General features: G+C 38.1%; 1 protein-coding gene across 1 annotated transcript in view; it reads right to left on the bottom strand.

Annotated features, from left to right (window-relative positions):
* Positions 1-1,994: 1,994 nt before the first annotated feature.
* Positions 1,995-15,783, bottom strand: part of LOC135769179 (leukocyte immunoglobulin-like receptor subfamily A member 3) — a 199,657-nt gene continuing 185,868 nt past the window's right edge. The window contains exons 10-11 of the mRNA XM_073813746.1: positions 6,378-6,485; positions 1,995-6,278 (exon numbers count right to left, since the gene is read on the bottom strand). Coding sequence (XP_073669847.1) covers positions 6,214-6,278; positions 6,378-6,485 — 173 coding nt within the window. The 3' untranslated portion in view covers positions 1,995-6,213. The remainder of the gene's footprint in view (positions 6,279-6,377; positions 6,486-15,783) is intronic.

The raw sequence follows: 15,783 nt of genomic DNA, 5'->3' as shown, positions 1-15,783 counted from the left end.
TGCGGAGAAGGGGAGGTGGAGGGATGCTGAAACTATCGAGGAATGAGGGTGAGTTGGTTTCCAGTCTATATAGGTTTCTGTTGATGCCAATCAGGTGGATACCTGATTACTGATTGTCAACAGTTGGTCGTAGTTGAGGTGATTAGGTTGATTATTTGAACGTGTTCCTCCCGAACTTTGTTAATAAAAACATCATTTCACGAGTTCACACTTACAAATAATTCAGAACAGAGTTATTAATATGCGTATTTGGCGTGCTGTCCGAGGAGAGGGCTCCGAGCTTGTTAATGGACTGAGCCCGGAGCGCTTCCTGGCGGGGAGAGGGTTCCGGGCTCAGCCTTAGGCCCGAACCCAGAACAATCCCCCAAAAGATCGCAAACTAGCATCGGACAGCAGCCGGGAACTGTGTGTGTCCCCCCAAAAATTGCTGAATGTAAAGTGGGAGGTAACGGGGCTCCTGCGGGATCGTAGAAAACATAACTGCTGTGACAGTTGGAAATTGTGAAAAGCAGGGCTCCTGCGGGAGCAGAGAAAACAGCACCGCTGCGGCGGTGGAGAAACAGGGCTTCTGCGGGAGCAGAGGAGACATCACTGCTGCGGTAGTGGGGAAATTGTAAGAACAGGGCTCCTGCGGGAGCAGTGGAAAACTGTGGGAGCAGAGGAAACAGCACCGCTGTGGCGGTGGAGAAAGAGAGCTCCTGCGGGAGCAGAGATTGTGAAAAGCAGGGCTCCTGCGGGAGCAGGGAAAGTGACACTGCTGTGGCAGTGGAGATTGTTAGAAGGCATGGCTCCTGCGGGAGCAGAGGGAATAGTACCGCTGCGGCGGTTGGGAAAAACAGGGCTCCTGCGGGAGCAGAGATTGTGAAAAGCAGGGCTCCTGCGGGAGCAGGGAAAGTGACACTGCTGTGGCAGTGGAGATTGTGAAAGGTGGGGCTCCTGCGGGAGCAGAGGAAACATCACTGCTGCGGCAGTTGAGAAATTGTGAAAATTAGAGCTCCTGCGGGAGCAGAGGAAACATCACTGCTGCGGCAGTGGAGAAATTGTGAAAATTAGGGCTCCTGCGGGAGCAGAGGAAACATCACTGCTGCGGCAGTGGAGAGTTTGTGAAAGGTAGGGCTCCTGCGGGAGCAGTACAGACATCACTGCTGCGGCAGTGGAGAAATTGTGAAAAATAGGGCTCCTGCGGGAGCAGAGGAAACATCACTGCTGTGGCAGTGGAGTTTTGGGAAAGCGGTGCTCCTGCGGAGCAGAGGAAACAACATTGCTGCGGCGGTGGAGGGACAGGCATCTGCAGGAGGCAGGGGAAACATCACTGCTGCGGCAGTGGAAACGGGCTCCTGCGGGAGCAGAGGGAAACATCACTGCATAGGCAGTGGAGGTTAGTGAAAGCAGGGCTCCTGCGGGAGCAGAGGAAACAACACCGCTGCGGCGGTGGAAACAGGGCTCCTGCGGGAGCAGAGGAAAGTCACTGCTGCGGCAGTGGAGAGTAGGGCTTCTGCGGAAGCAGGGGAAACATCACTGCTATTGCAGTGGAGATTAGTAAAAGCAGGGCTCCTGCGGGAGCAGAGAAAATGGCACCGCTGCAGCAATGGAGAACAGATCTCCTGCGGGAGATGGTAAAAACACCACTACTGCGGCAGTGGATTTTAGTAAAAAGCTGGCTCCTGCGGGAGCAGAGGGAAAATCAATGCTGTGGCAGTGGAAAGAGTCTTATAGTTTGTGTTGTCCTGGAGCTGGTGGGATCCGCTGATGAGGGTTGATTGGGTTTCTCTGATGTGGGAGCGGTTTGATATGAGAGTAGAGGAAACATCACTGCTGTAGTGGTGGAGAAATTGTGGAAGGGAGGGCTCCTGCGGGAGCAGAGGGAAACCACTTCCATGGCAGTGGGGGTTAGTAGAGATCATGGAAAAAAGGGGGGGGGGCTCCTGCGGGAGCAGAGAAATGACACTGCTGCGGCAGTGGATACAGTCTAATAGTTTATACAGTCTTGGAGCTGGTGGGATCCGCTGATGAAGGTTTGTTGGGTTTCTCTGATGTGGGAGCGGTTTGATGTTAGAGCAGAGGAAAACATCACTGCTGTGGCGGTGGAGAAATTGTGGAAGGGAGGGCTCCTGCGGGAGCAGAGGGAAACCACTTCCATAGCAGTGGAGGTCAGTAGAGTGCAGGGAAAAGGGGGGGGGGCTCCTGCGGGAGCAGAGGAAACATCACTGCTGCGGCAGTGGATAAAGTCTGATAGTTTATGTGGTCTTGGAGCTGGTGGGATGGAGCTGGTGGGATCCGCTGATGAAGGTTCATTGAGCTTCTCTGATGTTGGAGCGATTCAATCGAATGTAGGTTTTGGAGAACAGGTCTGCTGGGAAGCCAGATATGAGTAGGACAGATTTAAGGTGTTTTGGAACCGGAAGCGTGTAACCTGCCGATTTGAGTCAGGGTTTGATGGGTTTGATGTGGATCTAGCCTGGGAGTCGCTGGAATGTAGATATGCTAGGAGAGTCTGGTATGGTTGAATTGGTGTTTGGAAGTTGAAGATGTAAATGGAATGGCCTTTTCTCACTTGGTCTGTCTTGCTTTGTTTGATGGAATAAGAAATGGTATCGTTGTCCGGAAGTGATAGATCTGAAGACTGTTGGGTGATTATTTGGATTGAAGTTGCAAGTGCTGGCCAGAATGAACATTGCGTAGAGTATGAGGGTAGTGTTGGTGGACTGGAAATCTCGACAAAGGGTGGAGATGCATATGGTGAGTATTTCTAAGGTTACTGGCTGTCTTGCATCAGGACGGGTGGGTTCTTTGGATTCCTAACGAGCGTGGATGTCTGGGTGCTAGCAATTACTGGAGAGGGTGAGCCGAAAAAGAAGTTTGTGGAAAATTTTGGATTCCACTTAGGTATCCTTTAATGGAGCTGGCTTTGAGGTTCTTGTGGTGATTGAGGTAGGATATGAATGAGATGGTGAGTAGGGACAAAATCAGGAAAAACAGGTTGTAAGAAGAGTAGAAGGTCTTGAAGTTCTTTCAAGGGGTTGGGTAGGTTTGTAGGATTCTGGGGGATACAGCTTGGAGGATGGTATCTAAAGAGGCATTTGAGGTGGGGGTTTCAAGTGAAGATGCACTGGTTCCAATTTCCTTGGCTAATTCAGAATTTCAATTTTTACTTTAATTGTGACATGCTGATACATGCTTTGGCCGATTTCAATTTTATTTCTAAGAACTATGATTGATGGCAATAGGCTACAAACAAAATTCGCTTCTTTAATAGAACATTATTTATCAATAAATAATTTATTTAAAATTGCACTTTCATCCATGTTGAATTAAATGACATGATCTTTTATTTGAAAAGATCTCAAATAAAGTGCTCGTAAGTTTAGTCAGGCTCAGTGACGTTATTTATCAGCCGCATTAAATGTCCAAATATCAGTTGGACGGCTGTGGTTAGAAGTATAGTTCTATAGTTAGTATAACATGTAGACTTGGGTAGATCATGCTTTTAAACAAATAAGAAAGCAGCATGCCGTGATTTCTATAATCGTAATCTAAATATAAACAAAGTCTGTTTCATGTCTTTTAGGTTGTAAACAGAATTGAAGCGCTGTTTTTGGAAAACTGAGCATAACAACGAGCTTTAAGACCCTGGGGAATCCCTGGAATGAGTGACGTAGAAGGAAACTTGCGAATGAAAGACGAATCTTGGATTTAAACAACAGAGAACTAAAACGTGACAACAAAAGCTTTAGATGTGATGCATGTAGTTTACAGCAATAATAGGAAATTAAATTGATCTGAACAGATTAATTTGTCTTGACATCATTTACTTTATTGTTGAGCCAACATAGTTCAGCGACGGATGTGCGACAAAGTTGCTATGTTTTCGGGAAATAGTCATGACAAGCCAGCTGGCCTCTCCAACTATCCACGGTATGGTGGTTTAGCAGCGCGTTATGCCGTTGCTCGGGAAAAGCACCCCAGAGCAGGGTACGCACACGAGCCAGCGGAACAACATCAATGTGTCAACTGCAGCGCGGGGCAGGAATCAATATGGGCTCGGGTTGTGTTCCTTATGTAAAACGATTGCGTTTCCCCGTATGGAATTAAATTAATGTAGCTGTTGGATAACAGGAGCTGCTTCCACTGCCAGTGTGCATGTGGCTTTGAAGTTATTTCTTGCGCAACCGGCAACATGATGTAAGTTACGAATTAATGTGTGCTGTATGTCATACCAGTTTGATTTATAATTATAAGGAAACAAGGGGGAAAAGGTAGGGGCGTCTGGGCATATGCTGCTAGCGGAGGTAGCCTCGTGCTCGAGCCCGATAGTGGAGACACAGGCAGGGGAAAGGGTTAGAAATTAGACGGAAAGGTTTGTGAAAGCAGGGCTATAACACCACTGGCGGAAACATGCTTGAGCTGGATGGGAAACCTGTATCGCTGGGATGTGTTGCATCGTGCAGTGCATGGCAGGCTGCTTTGCAGCAATCTTCGGAGCGAAAAAATGATTGAGGCTTGGCGGCAGAATCTTGATCACAACCTGGACAGGCTGAAGGCCTGCTGGTGCTGTCTGACGAAACCACTCTTGCGAGGATGGAAAACCTTTTGGTGAGTAGAGATGTAGCTTTGTGATCTTCCTTGTTTAGTTTGTGGCTTTGCGGCGGGGTGTGGATTTGTAGATGGAAGAGTTGGTTGGAGAGAGATATGAAGATTGTGGAACTTCTTAGAGAAGATGTTGGCGTTGGTTGATGTTTATCTTAAGTTTAAGCAATGTTCAATTCCTGCTGAAACTATCGAGGAATGAGGGTGAGTTGGTTTCCAGTCTATATAGGTTTCTGTTGATGCCAATCAGGTGGATACCTGATTACTGATTGTCAACAGTTGGTCGTAGTTGAGGTGATTAGGTTGATTATTTGAACGTGTTCCTCCCGAACTTTGTTAATAAAAACATCATTTAAAGTGCACATGGCATGAAAATTTCACATTTTGAGGTTTTTTTACATTAATATGAGTTCCCCCAGCCTGTTTATGTTCCCCAATTGGTTAAAAACGGTGATAGTAAACTGAGCCCTGTGTATTCTGCTCTGCCTTTGAAAAAGTCAACTCAGATGAGCCGTTCAGGAATGTGCCTCGCTATGTCATCAGAAGGAGCGAGGTTACCCCGCCTTTATCTGCTTTTTCCCGCTTAGAGCATTTGGGCCCCGCCCCTTAGGGTAGAGGGTAGAACCACCATAAGCGTGCCATTGTTTTTCATCGAGAGACATTGAGGGAAACGTAACATTTGCTCTGTGTTTGCTGGATAAAACTTTGAGGAACAAGCTACAGGTCGACGCTGGATTTGCAGAGAGACTACGTTTAAAAAGCAATGCGTTCCATCATATTGGATCCGAGAAGAATGGCGCAGCAAATTTATGTGAGTAAAACACTTTAGTACTATTAGTGGCTGGCGGTGGCTTCTCTTCTAAGGGTCCAAATATGTTTTTGTTGTGTCATGTTGCACACGCCTGAAAAGGGTTTATGATAAAATACCAAAAAAACTAAATACTCGCAAGACACTTAACAGTAAACTCTGATTACATGAGATTGAGTATTGAAAGCTAGTTTGACTACGAAAAACTGTTATCCAATCATAGCAGTATGGGTGTTTACTTCCAAGTCGTAAATGCGGCCCACCCATCAAAACCAAGAATTTCTCAAGTCAGAGTCTAAACCAGGGTACAAAATAGTCGATTACTTATGGCTTTTGATGTTTTTGGATATAAAAATCACGCAAATGTCATACAGTAAGTAGACCTCAGACAACACAACAATAAAAAACAATAAAAGTCATGTGCCCTTTAAATAATAGAGATTTGGCAAAAAGATAGAATGTTAAAAAAAAAAGGATAATTTATCATCAAAACACAATAAATTGTTCAGTCTATGAAATTAATTTTTAGCTGAAATAAACACTAAATATCCTGTTTCACTCATAAACGTCATATTATAGAACTTAAGAAAACAATTCCAAACGCGTTTTAACAAATTAATCACACTAAAACTACAACACTCTCACTCGATCATGTGAATATAGGAGTGACTCCTGTATTACATTCACACTTAAAGGTATTCACTCCAAAATTCATTTGTGATTTTCACTCATTGTTATTGAGTGCAGTTATTCAGTTTGTGAATGTGTTATTGAGAGATCACAGACTGATGCTTCACTGCACTCACAACACATTCATATCAGATTGATGTTTCATCTTCTCTTACTGCATACTGCAACTGATCTTCAACAGATGAACGAGGAACTGAAAAAATACATACAAAAACAATTATTAACTGGACGTTAGATGTTGTTTTTTGTTGTAATAAATAAAGCGACCTTATAAATCAGACAAATAATTCACCTCTCAATCTGTAGCATTTAAAAACCAGCACGACTGTCGCTAACAGATATGGACAAACTGCCAGCAGAAAAGTGATCACATTGAAGCTACGGGTCTTCATCTGAGAAGCTGCTGAAACTGAAACACATGTTATTATGCAGTATATCTAAACAACAACAAACAAAATCACTTGAGAGCATTTCTATAGACTCTCACCTCTGATTGAAATCCATCTCTTTTGAGACTCTCCTCTCTCTGGGTGTTTACAGTAGTAGAAACCCTCATGTGACTTTGAGACTGTAGAGATGATCATCATGTCTCCTGTAGTCTGATTCTGCACCACTGATCCATCTTTAAAAAATTCAGCTGTCAGGTTAGAGGGGTTTTTATCTTGATATAAACAGTGTAGAGTCAGATTATCTCCTTCAGTCACAGGATGAACAGGACTGTCCAAAATCACAGCATCTACAAAACAGAATAAATGACTGATGATTATAGATTATAAAAATACATTCTGAGATATTAAAAATAATACATATTTAAAGGAATAAATTATGCTTTATTTCCTTGCTTTATACATTATTTTCAAATGTCAAAAAATGCATAATATTTTTGATGACACATTATGTTTTAGGTCATATTATAATATGTTTTTATATTACATATTATTTATTAGCCTTAAATTGTCCTCTTCGTGGTAATATGTTATTGCTTGCTGCTATTATGTTATTTTATTTGTTGTTGTTTTGATTTGTATATCTGTTCATATTTTTGCTTGTTGTATTATTTTATACAATGTATTATTTGTTGTTGTTCAGTGCTTTGAGATCTATATTTAATGGCACTATAGAAAAGAAAGTTTATTATTAATATTATTATTATTAATGAAAGCAATAGAGATGGAAAACTATGAAGAGGGATGTCTTTATTATTTAAAACTGAAGTATTTTAGTAAAACTATTACAAAACACTGCTCTGATGTACAGGGATGCATGCAGCATACAAGAAGCAGCGAAAAAATAAGATAAGTGACAAAAGGTTGAAAGGACTGTGACACCCCCTTCTAATGAACAGGTTTGACTAGGTCAATTTTGTTGGCAATAATCTTAAAGCTACAGTATATTATGTTATTCTACTAATTGTGTGTTTCTAGTTTTATAGCAACAGTTTGGGCAGGACTCTTTTCAATTCAAACTTGATAATGCCCCTGTGCGTAAAGCAAGGTTTAAAAAGAAATGATTAAGAACTTGTTTGCAAATAAAGCCCAGAACTGAACCCAGCGGATTAACTGTGGTATGACAAACATAGCCAAACCAATCAATAACTTAAACATGAGTACGGTCATTTAGTATAAGATAAAGGCCCTTCTATAACAAAGATGAAAGAAATTCTTTACATCATACTGCACAATTAAAATTTGTTTAGATTGGATTTAGTGGGAAAGATAGTTTATTAGAAGAGGGCATCTCAATACTTTTTTCTATACTGTACTGTATGTCAAGATAAGCAGTTCTAACTATACAGTGGATCAACAACTTAAATAACATGCTTTGCTGCTAGTACAGTAAATTGTATGTAATATCTTTTAAATGACAATGCCCTGCCTGGCCACCTTAACAAAAAAGTTCCTGGACACACCCCTGGTTTCGAATCTGTTTACATAATGATAGCATGTTCATGTCAAGCCCTCAAACTTTAAAACTTCGCTATGGTTTGCGGTTAAGGTTGGGGTATAATATGTTTCTGGAAGATTAAACAATCATGAAATCGTACACTTGAGTACTTAAATATTTAGACTGAGTCATGAAAATATCTAGTTGTTAAAAACCCAAACTCATAAAAGTAGTTGATTAAAGTCTATTGATTTCCCCAAAACTCCTCATTGTTTCAATAAATTATTTCAAACCAAAAAAAGACAAATTACAATTTTGAACAACTATCTAACAGCGGCCAAAGCCTCATTGGCTGGTTCATACATTTATTTAAAATATTTTGTACGTGATTTGTAATATTTATGTTAGATAACTTAAATTTAAAACTTAAAGGTCTGGTTTTGCAAACAAGGCTTAGCTAAAGCAAGGACTAGACCTTAGTTGAATTAAAATGATTAAGCTTTTTTTATAAACATGCCTTAGAAAAATATATTACTGATGTGTATCTTGAGACAAATTAATGGCACTAGCATGTTTTAAGATCTGTCAGTGCAAGTTATTTTCTGTTGAGAAGCTCAAACATGTGTTTTAGTCTAGAACTAGCCTCATGCCTTGTATGTGAAACTAAAATTATAAAGGAAAAGAAAGGTACAGAAAAACACAAACTTCTAATTCTTTACTGATTCAGTTAGTGATGTTTACATCATTACACCTGTAGGTGGCGATCAGTGATCATCAGTAAGAATCCTCTTTTGTAAAACTGCCCTATGGTATAACATTGCTTTCATTTTCAGAATGCTGTTGTGATATTTTCTTTATAAGCAATAATCACAGCATGTAGCTTTTATTTGTTATGACAGAGATCATAAAGATGGTTCATCATTACTGAATATTCAGTGTCCCCAAGGGACAAACCCAGAGTTTTGTGATTTTAAGCAAACATCTTGTCCCATCTTGAGGATCTAACACGGAAGTCATGATCTCTTTTCCTCAGTAAAAATTTTTAAACTGCACATTTACAGGAAAATAATGTTGAGTAGCTGTAAATGAATGAATGAATGAATGAGTTTATTTTTACATACTTAATCAGGGACAATGCACAGGGAACATTAATCTAAAAAAGAAGAGATGGCATGTGCCAGGTTATAGCAAAGAAATGCTAATTTCCACCTGCAGTCCCTAGACAGATGTTACATTTACATAAGGTCATAAAATACAGAATTATACATGGAAGCATTATTTAACTCACCTCATTAAAAACACTCTTTATATCATGATTTACAGAAATTATATATATAAAAAAATGGATCTTATCACAATCATTCAGTTAATATCCACTGTTTGGTCAGGCGTGTAAAAGTACTATAGTTTGTATAAAATGATGAACTGGTCTCTTTAGTAAAGAAAACACTTCTGCAATAAAGCTGACAAATGCTGGCCATGTTTCTCACAACAGGTTTTTATAAATGTGTGAAATAAAGCCGTTCAGATAAGACTTTTGATTCAGGATAAAAAATGCCCAGGTTTCATTTCAAAAGATTTTTTGTTAAAAAGCTTAAATTCTCCTAAATGCTCACTTTAAAATCTATATTTTTTCTTTAATATAAATAGCAAGATTTCATTTAAAGTAACAATGGGAGAATATGCAAAGAAGTTTGAGATCACACGTCTGTCGTGAACAAAGAGTTTTACTGAGGCAGAAACAAAGGTTTTATTTTCTTTTTTAGTAGCCTAGTTGGGTTACAAAGGCACCAACTTCTAAGAAAACATGACTGGTTTTGAAGAAAGTCGAGTACATCTGAATGTTAAATGAGCGTTTTTCACAGTTTTGAAAATATCACACAGCGTTTCATTTGTCTGCGTTAAGATGTTTGCAAGGCACGGACAGACTTGATTTTTGCAGCATGTTCACTTCACACCATAAGAATGTGTTGCTTCAGTTTGCTTTAACAGTCTTTACTGTAAAAACCTAACAAGTTTAACTGAGGATTTTCACCTTAATTTGAGTTTGTAACTGTACTGTAAATGTCAACCTGTTATTATTTAAAATGAGTTATTAATAAATGTATTCCTTACATTTATGTGTACAGTTTAAGTTGAATTTACTTAATCTACACATCTAGCAAAGCTTGATCTGCTGTTAACGCAGGTCAATATTTACTAGTCTCTTAATTATTTTTTCTTTGATACACACAAGTCAAACATTATGAAGCTCAAAACAAGATTAGTAAGTAAGAAGAGACTTACAGTACAGACACCAGCATAGTTATTGCTCATTGAATGAGGGAACAACAATTACGGCCATCTTGTAAACAACACATCATGAGCACAACACTCTTTTGCACATTGACAACCACAAAGTTAAAAAAACATTACAAACTCTTAAATCTCCAAGAAAATTTCAAATGTAACAAGTATTTCTTTTTGCTGAAAAACACATAAAAAACATAATAAATTTTAAAATTCTGTCCTAATGCAGCCACATGCAAAGCATGCTGGGAAATGTAAATCCTCTGCCAGTTTTTTAATGCTACTTTTATACAACAAGAATAGCTCTTGTCAACTTGAATGGATTAAAAAAGAGTGAACATGATAAAATGAAAAATCCTTCAATTAAGTTGTTTAAGTGAAGTGGACAAGGAGCACTATGTTTATATAAAACTGCACCGACTTTATCTATTTTGGGGTTTGTGTTTTATTGTTTTGGGGTTTGTGTGTTCTTGTTTGTAGTCTTGTTTCGTGTTTTATTGTTGCTTTATTCTGTACAATATATTCCATGCAGCACTTTGTTCAACTTCAACTTCTTGTTTTAAATGTGCTATATCAATAAACATTGTATTGTGTTGTGTTGTATATTTGTTTTAAATGTGACTTAAAGGAGAAAAACTTTAAGACAGCTCATCACAGACACACACACTAATGTTGAAACAAACATAAATAATTATAGTGTGAGAGAAAGTAGGCCTACTGCATGATAAGTAAGAAATATTACTTACTTTAATAATAGATAATAGGTGTAATTAACTCAAAATGAAAAATATTTCACAGGAACTACAAATATATTAGTAGATTTTTTATAAAAAATAAAAATATGCAACTTTATCAACTAGATTACTTTAAGAAGAGAGCTGTAACATGAATATAGATTTGAAATACAGCAAACATCAGATAACCTATAACTTGAATAAAAAGATGTGAGTAGATTTCTACATAACACAACTGCAATCTCTAGCATAACACATTTTAACTTATAACAGTATATAAAAAACATTTGTTCATAATTAGGCAAGAAGACAGAACTGAAAGCATAATCATAGTGGTTTAATTTTCACAAAACACTTCACTTAACTATTGCATAAAGTGAAACAAATCAGTATAATATGTCAATATAATCACTATACAGAAGAAGATGACTAGAATAGACCCTCAGACAAACTCAAGGCCTCACTTCGTCTAAAGTATTACATTATTCCGACAACATTAACAAAATATAAATGAGCAACCTGACATACACTCACCTAAAGGATTATTAGGAACACCATACAAATACTGTGTTTGACTGCCTTAATTCTACGTGGCATTGATTCAACAAGGTGCTGAAAGCATTCTTTAGAAATGTTGGCCCATATTGATACGATAGCATCTTGCAGTTGATGGAGATTTGTGGGATGCACATCCAGGGCACGAAGCTCCCGTTCCACCACATCCCAAAGATGCTCTATTGGGTTCAGATCTTGGCACTGTGGGGGCCATTTTAGTACAGTGAACTCATTGTCATGTTCAAGAAACCAATTTGAAATGATTCAAGCTTTGTGACATGGTGCATTATCCTGATGGAAGTAGCCATCAGAGGATGGGTACTTAGTGGTCATAAAGGGATGGACATGGTCAGAAACAATGCTCAGGTAGGCTGTGGCATTTAAAAGATGCCCAATTGGGGGCCTAAAGTGTGCCAAGAAAACATCCCCCACACCATTACACCACCACCGCCAGCCTACACAGTGGTAACAAGACATGATGGATCCATGTTCTCATTCTGTTTACGCCGAATTCTGACTCTACCATCTGAATGTCTCAACAGAAATCGAGACTCATCAGACCAGGCAACATTTTTCTAGGCTTCAACTGTCCAATTTTGGTGAGCTTGTGCAAATTCAAGCCTCTTTTTCCTATTTGTAGTGAAGATGAGTGGTACCCAGTGGCGTCTTCTGCTGTTGTAGCCCATCCGCCTCAAGGTTGTGCGTGTTGTGGCTTCACAAATGCTTTGCTGCATACCTCGGTTGTAATGAGTGGTTATTTCAGTCAAAGTTGCTATGTATCATATATCTATCTATAAACATGCTGATTCTATCAGCTTGAATCAGTCGGCCCATTCTCCTATGACCTCTAGCATCAACAAGGCATTTTTGCTTCCATGTGATTGGTTGATTAGATAATTGCATTAATGAGAAATTGAACAGGTGTTCCTAATATCCTTTGGGTGAGTGTAGTATGTCAAATGTAATCACTATACAAAAGAAGACCCTCAGGCCTCACTCCGTTTAAAGTATTACATTATTCATACAACATTAAGTATAATAATAAGCAACCTGACATATAAAGTAATGTTTTCTTTAAACTTTTCAAACCAAGACATAATAATAAACAAATATGTTTTTTACTCTTCAGGTTTAGATGATTGTTACTGTAACTGGCAAAGCAAAAATTATCATATGACACTTCAGTAGAAATGATGAGAACGAATGTTATGGCTGTAACTAACTAGCTGCCATACGAATATCACCCATCAAACAAATAAAGATCAAGACGACATATAAAAAGATAACTCTTATAACCCTAATATTTCCATTCATTGTGCAGTATATCCTGCTTTTTTACAGTTTTAAAGTTTGATGCTATTAGAGAATCAAAGATTTGCAAGCATTTGCTCTGAAGCACATGAAGGTTTGTACTGATGATATTAAATATTAGTAAATGTATTGCTTTCTTTTATTCATATGGGCTTCAATTTAATCTGAGCATAAGTCACATCATCAGATCCAGAAGCAACTGAAAAAAACCAACAACGAATTAATGCAAAAAAACTAAAATTAGTTTAAATTATTCAGTAGTTATTTTTTATTCTTAAACACTGAATGATGCTCATGCTGTTTTCATTATTGTTTATTATTTTAGTTGATCTTACCTTTACCATTTTTCTTGTTCACTTGAGCGTAGAGAGCATCACCACCTGCACTGGTACTCCCTAAAAAAAGCCAAGCTGCTGAGTTGGGGAACTTCATTAAAAGCAACCTAACATTTCCAGTTTGTTTCAAAACTGTCTGCTATCTGCCAGTAACTTACTGAAGATTTTAATCTGTGTTATTTATTGGCAACAATTTGCTCAAAGTTAAATGAACATAACACATTAATAAGTCTTCTTTGTCTTCACAAAATAAACTATAAAATAACAGCCTCATGCAAAGCATTTTGGAAAACAAACAAACAAAAAAAAAAACAGAAAAAGATTGATGAGGATTTCTGGTTCCCATATGCTTTGCCTGAGGCTGTTGTTTTATAGTTTTATTCTGTAAAGACAAAAACTTGTTAATGTTCAATGTTCATTTAACTTTGATCAAACTGTTGCCAGTAACATACATTAAAATCTACACTAATTTACTGGCAACCAGCTGCATAATTACAGCAAAAAAATTTACGGTGTATAAACAGCTCTGGAAAGTTTGTATAACAATGAATAATAAATAATTTAAAAACTTTATTTACCTTTCTTTTCTTTCTTTTTCTTCATTTCTTTCTTAGGTTTCAGTTCAATATCAGCATAAGTAACATCAGCATCTTCACTTTTATTGTCTACAATGAAGAATAAAGAAATTATTAAGAGTTTTCTCCTCTCAGTCTTTAGTTTTACTCTTCTAGTTGTATTTACCTTTCTTCTTGAGATTTTTCTTGAAGCTGACCTGTGAATAAAGGACATCACTGGGTCCGGCCTGAGACACTGAGAAAGGAAAATAATTTGACCCTTAATAAAAAAACATTTTATAAGATGACAACATTAAATGACATTAATACTGTGCATTACCTGCGCTTGTGTCTTTATTATTTGTTGAATCAACAGAGTCATAAATATGAGCATCTCCTGTAATGAAGGAATAAAATAATAAATAGTTTCAAGAGATCATCTATAAATGCTTTATATCTTATGAAAGAAAGTCTTTATAGAAATATTGTTTAACATGTTGACATTAACTGAAAAATAAAGTTAAATATTTCATATGACTATAAATGCATGTGATCATAATGAATGTAGACTGACCAGACTGCAGTGGATCGTCTTCACTTTGTTTCTGATCTGATGTTTGACTGATGTTCTGACTGACAGCTGAGGATGACAGAGAGACAAAAATTAAAGTGGAAGTTTGTCATTTTTGTGGCTCTAAACAGGCTATCCTAACACTTCAACATGACCCTAAAATCTACCATTGTGTGGACAAACATAAAACAACTTAGGTAGTGCCACACCTTGAGCTAAAAGTAGACGTGAAAGGTCAAGTTTAAAGAAAAAGCTGAATTACAAGTGAAAAAAGCTTTTCAATATGCTTAGAAGCTTATAAACAATATATAGCTTACAGTGATCTGACATTAAGATACAACATTTAGTTTCATTACATACGTTTACATGACCTTTATTATCTTTACTTTTATTATTTACTAATTAGATATCTCTATATATTGAACTGTGGTGTGTGCTAGATAGTATTTGAACATGACAGATATCACACACTTTACCTTTAGGGTTTGTCTGTGCAAATGTGTCACATTTAATTCTGAAAGAGCAGAAGATTCAAACCTTTTCTGTTTTTGTAGATCAGGATGACCAAAATTATCAAAAACATGACACCCAGTCCAGCACCCACTCCAATTATCAAACCAGGAGACAGAAAACTTGAGGCTGTAATGAGATGTGATTAGATACATTCTTATTTATTACACAGCACTTTAAAATGCTTGATTCTGATTGGCCAGCATCATTCCAAGGTTTGTTCAGATAACTCAACCCATTCTCACAAGATGCATACAAATGACACGCAGTGTGATTATCGTGCAATAGATACGCCAAATTCCGGTTTTGCGTGCATATGATACGCCAGCCCTTCCCATTCACTTATATGGCGAATCGTTTCGTGTCGTTTTATTTATTGTTTTCTCATTTGTTTTCTGTTTTTTAAACCATTTTCGCTTGGGTTTAGGGTTAGATTTCAGATTTGTTTAAGCAGGTTATTTAATATACAGGTTTCTATATGTTTTTGTCTATATTTTAGCCATGGTCGCTTGGAGTTGGGGTTAGAGATGGGTTTTGGGTTAGGATGTCATTTTTAAATAACAAAAAGTTGTTCTAACCCTAAACCCAAGCGAAAATGGTAAAAAAACAGAAAACAAATGAGAAAACAATAAATAAAACGACACGAAACGATTCGCCATATAAGTGAATGGGAAGGGCTGGCGTATCATATGCACGCAAAACCGGAATTTGGCGTATCTATTGCACGATAATCACACTGCGTGTCATTTGTACGCTTTTTGGTGAGAATGGTCTGGATAACGTCTCGGTTACGTATGTAACCCTCGTTCCCTGAAGGAAGGGAACGGAGACGTCACGTCGTGACCGACGAATTGGGAACTCGCTTAGAGAGACCAATCTGCTTCGTACTCTACTAAAACGCCAATGAACTTGGCATTGAGATATTTGCATAATGCTGGCGCCGCCCCGCCAGGTG

Source organism: Paramisgurnus dabryanus, chromosome 3, assembly GCF_030506205.2.
Source record: "Paramisgurnus dabryanus chromosome 3, PD_genome_1.1, whole genome shotgun sequence".
In the NCBI taxonomy this organism is placed as follows: Eukaryota; Metazoa; Chordata; class Actinopteri; order Cypriniformes; family Cobitidae; genus Paramisgurnus; species Paramisgurnus dabryanus.
The sequence above is the reverse complement of the archived record's forward strand: the minus strand, read 5'-3'. Positions and strand labels throughout refer to the sequence as shown.